Genomic DNA, 4,734 nt, shown 5'->3' on the forward strand with positions numbered 1-4,734 from the left:
AGGAAGCACTTATTCCACTGAGCCATCTCCCCGGGCCCGCCTTCTATTTTTTTTAATTTTTACTTTATTTATTTATTTTTGTGGTACCAGGGATCAAACTCAGGACTTTGTGCTTGCCGGGCAGGCGCTTATGCCACTGAGCTATCTCCCTACTCCCCCTTCTCCTCCTTCAATTTTTTTTGAGATAGGGTCTTGGTAAGTCACTAAATTGCCCAATCTAGACTTCTACTTGGAATTCTCCTGCCTCAGCTGTCCTAAATTCTGGGATTATAAGATTGCACCACCATGCTTGGCTCACATTAGCAGCCTTTCAAAAGGCTGGATGGAGAACATGCTTTAAGTATTAGCTAAAGCTATGAAGAAATGCTAGGATACCACAGGTAATTGTCATGAGTAATATATCAAACCACCTCAAAAAGTACTAAAAGTAATAACTTAATAAAATTAAATATAAAACCAAAATCAAGAAAAGAGTAAATCTGGCAATTGCCACTAACACAAATAATATGAAGCAGTGTGTAAATTATAAAGTGATCCTCATGAGTAAGTTATTATAGAAAGCAAATTGTAATACAAGTTTGGGGAAAACATGAAATGTCTAATAAATTTCCCCCCAAAGAGAGAAAGGTATAAAAATTCTCACACTATTTAAAGAATCAGTAAGAAGGGACAGTTTTTATCTCTGGGAGAAGGAAAGGAATGGAATAAGATAAAGGCAATAAACAAAGCTATCTGGGGCTGGAGAGATGGTTCAGTGGTCTAAATGTCTGCCTGGCAAGCACAAGGACCTGAGTTTGATCCCCTGTACTGCATGCTGTGCCAGCCTCAGAACCCTGGGTGTGCCATGTGGGCTCCCAAAATGGGGCCCATGCCGTAATCCCAGCACTGGGGAGCCTGCGACAGGAAGATCACTACAGTCCAAGCTGCATAGTGAGACCTTATACCAAATACAAAATATAAAAATTGAAAAAATTAAAAGACTGGGTATGTGACTCAGCAATTCTCTAGGTTCAAACACATGTGCTTTTTCCACTCCCTTAAAAAAATAGTAATGTATCAAAGCCAAATAATGAACTCTTAAATTCAGCAGCAAGGATCAACTCAGTTTAAAAATGGGCCAAGGGGGAATGCAGGTGTAGCTCAGTGATACTACACATGATTTCTTCTGGTCTACTGAAAGAAGCAGTTAATTTTTAATTTTTTTCTCATCCCCTTCAATTTCTTCTTTTTTCTTCTTTTAAAACCAATTTTGTATGTTTATATTTGGTAATCTAAACAACTAATTTGAAAACATTACGTAATATAACCATTAATTCCTATTATTTTGTTTAAGGAAAGTCTGTATCATGTCTTTTTTTTTTTTTACTATTTTGTATTCTCATAACTAAATAAATAAATGTACAAGTCCCTTGGTTTGATCTCCTTTATTGTAGGAGACAAGAAAAAGAGAATACTAAGGACCAGTCCTAGAGGAAAAGAGAAAAGGTAGACATGGCAACCAAATGTAAACTATAATTGATTGGATTCTAAGCCAAAACCCTCCCCCCTTTACGATGCACAAGAATATCAAAGTCATTGGCACTATGATTAAGAGCTATATAGCTATTAGTGAATATATTAATATTAATTTCCTGGTTCAATTCCCAGCACCCATACAAATTATTTTAAAAGTTTAAAATATAACATGCTCTTGATAATAAGTATAGCACACCCTTTAAAAAAAATTAAAACTCAACTTTGAGCCTGTAAATTTTCCCTTTAGCCAATGAAATTTCCATTCTAAATTTGAAGGTCAGGGTCCAGGTTTGTTTTTGATTTTTGTGTGTTTTGAAGTTTTTTTTTTTTTTTTTGAAGAACCGGGGATTGAACTCAGGCCCTTGAGCTTGCCAGGCAAGCGCTTATTCTATTGAGCCATCTCCCTGGCCCTTGTTTTGAGTTTTTTAAACCTATGAAATGGGATACAGATTCCATACAGCATGAAATAAAAGCCAATTGCAGACCCAATCTAGAACAGGCCTCTGATCTTCCTTCCATCATACAACTGGACTATACTACATCTAATCACCTATACCATGGTATAGAAAAGTATCTCTAAACCCATTTTGGTGACAAATATAGAATAAGCCACTGATCTATGAAGAAGGCAACGAGTATATGAATTTGCCAAACAAGTCTGTTATGGTTTGTTTCTAGGTGTAACCCCAAAGCCTCATGCAGTCTTGGGGCAGCTTCTGGAGTTTGTGATTGATTACTGTGGGTGTGGACACTGCACCTGCCCTGGGGCATGGTATTTGCGTTACAATGTAAGGTGGGAAGAGAAGATAGCAGCTTCAGCTGCTGCTACCTCCCCCTTGTGCTCTTGCTCTCTGCTATGTGCTGCCCTGCCTTGGAGCCAGCTGAATATGTACTGAAACCTCCAGTAACTGTGAGCTACATAAAACCTTTCCTTCCTTCATTTTGGGTTTTGGGTATTTGTCCCAGCAACCAGAAAAGAGTAACTAAGACAAAGTCCAAACTCATTGACATTAGCCTAAAATATAGAGGATGTGCTTATTTACAAGTCCCAAGAGAAAGTAAGCTTTTCCCTCAGTTTATCATACCTCTGGGCAGGGCTCCACATGGCAGTCTTTTATGGAACAATGGCCATCTTCTGCCCAGAAAGGACATGGTCGCTTCAGATTAACCTTGAGAAAAAGAATATGCTAATGTTAGTGTTATATTTTAGAATTAAATATTCCCCAAAGCACCATGTGATCATATGATCATGTGATCATAGGTGGGGTTTGGGAAGTGACTGGATTATGAGGGTATGATAGTTGACTCGCTGTTAAGAGGGGGGATCTGGCTGAAAAGGCTGAGTGTGTGGCTTGGAAGGGTTTCTCTCTCCCCCTCACTTCTTTAACCTGCTTCCCTGTGGCCATGCCATGAGCTGCTCTCCTCTACAGTGCCCCTCTGCCATGTCACCCCGCCTTGGAGCCAGCTGACTTTGCGTTGAAACCTCTACAAACTATTAACCAAATTAAATCTCTCCTCCTTTACATTGTGGGTGTTGAGTATTGTGTCCCATTGATGATGAGGTGATTAAAACAGTTAATAAACACTTTAGTAAAAAGAAAATGTTTCTTATCCTTGCGGCACTTATAAAGCTCAATTTTAAATAACTGAAAATTTCCAAACACTCAAATGTAATATTAATTTTTAAAATAAACGATTGTTCTGACACTTAAAAAAAGGAACATCCAAGTTCACTGTTCCCTTGAACACTGGACAGAACTTAGTTCCTAAGGTGACTTCACCATTGGGTTTCCTGTGTCCACTTCCTTAGAGAGGTAATGCAACACCTACTATGTGCCAGGTGCTGGGCTAGGCTCCAGATAAAGCAGCAGCAGAAAAAGAATCCCTCCACCCCCACCAAACTTAAAATACACTGACAGAAACAGAAAATCAGTATTTGTATTTCTAATTAGTTGCAAGTTGTCATAGATGCTATAGAGGAAAATTTGGACTTTCATAATAGTTGGGATAGGGGTGGGAGATCTCTGAGGGGGTAATGCTTTTGGAAGGATAAAAGTTGAGGAATGCTTACATTAGATAAGGCAATGAAGAACTTGTAGTTCTGGGAATCAAGAGCCACCAGTCTGGCTGATGTTTAGATGGAAAAGGAGGGGGAGGGACAAGGCAAGACAGTAGAGGCAGGATACTTTACTACACAAGGTAAACATATCACAATTCCATAGTCTACATATGAAAGGAAGCTGGTAATTTAATAGGACTTGCAGATGGGCTGTCCAAACCAAAAAATCTAAGTTATATTCTGTTTCATCTCTTCTTCCCCTTTACACAATCCTTTTGCCTATTTTTCACCACTTCCACTGTCATCATTTATCTTTTGTCTAAGCTACTGCAATACTCTCTTTGCTTCTACCACTATCTATGCCACACAGCAACCACAGTTAGCTCAAAAAACAAATTCTAGCAATCACTGATGTCACAGTTACTTTTCTCACTGCTGAGACAAAATACCCAATATCCACTGTGTTAAAGGACAAAAGGTTTGTTTTGGCTCATAACTGTAGAGGTTTCAATCCATGGTTGACTGGCTCTAAGGCAGAGCAGCATCACAGAGGAGAAAGACAGAGGAAAAACAGTCCATGGCAAGCAAGAGACAGAAAAACAGTAAGCAAAGCAGCAAACAGCAGCAGCATAGCAAGGGCAAAGCCTCTCTATTTACCATCCAGGCTACATCACACAGTTTGGGTCCTCCCTTTATCCATGTCTAAAACTATGCTAAACCAAATCAGTGGACTAATTTACTACCACACCCCTTAATCAACATCTATGTGCCCTGGATCTAGCCACCTCTGAAGAGCCCCACCTATCAGTGTGTGAGGCACTAAAGAGACATCCAGATATAAGCCATAACAGCTACCCAGAACCTTTCTGTGACTTCCCAGCACACTCAGCAAAACTAAATCCACATTTAGTAAGACTGTAAAGCACTCCCCTAGGTAAGGTCCTATACTTCTCTCTGAGCCCCTCACCTCCACTCCTATGTCTTCTTCCTTGGTTTGTTTCTTACATAAATTTCTGCACATTTTCTCCCATAATTTTATTGAGAAACAAATAGCAATGAGAGTTTCAAACCAAATTGGTAGGACAGTTTCAATAATTAACACATTGCATACATTCTTCCTAGTGGTTAACTGCTGTACAAGATGCGGACATGATATCCTA

At 39.2% G+C, this 4,734-nt stretch overlaps 1 protein-coding gene across 3 annotated transcripts in view; it reads right to left on the reverse strand.

Annotated features, from left to right (window-relative positions):
* The window catches only part of Ero1b (endoplasmic reticulum oxidoreductase 1 beta), a 57,397-nt gene that overhangs the window by 32,392 nt on the left and 20,271 nt on the right, over window positions 1–4,734 (reverse strand). For all 3 annotated transcript variants that reach the window (XM_023700863.1, XM_023700862.1, XM_004640839.3), the window contains exon 3: window positions 2,601–2,684. In XM_023700863.1, coding sequence (XP_023556631.1) covers window positions 2,601–2,684 — 84 coding nt within the window. The remainder of the gene's footprint in view (window positions 1–2,600; window positions 2,685–4,734) is intronic.

This window comes from Octodon degus, unplaced genomic scaffold, assembly GCF_000260255.1.
Source record: "Octodon degus isolate 3935 unplaced genomic scaffold, OctDeg1.0 scaffold00127, whole genome shotgun sequence".
In the NCBI taxonomy this organism is placed as follows: domain Eukaryota; kingdom Metazoa; phylum Chordata; class Mammalia; order Rodentia; family Octodontidae; genus Octodon; species Octodon degus.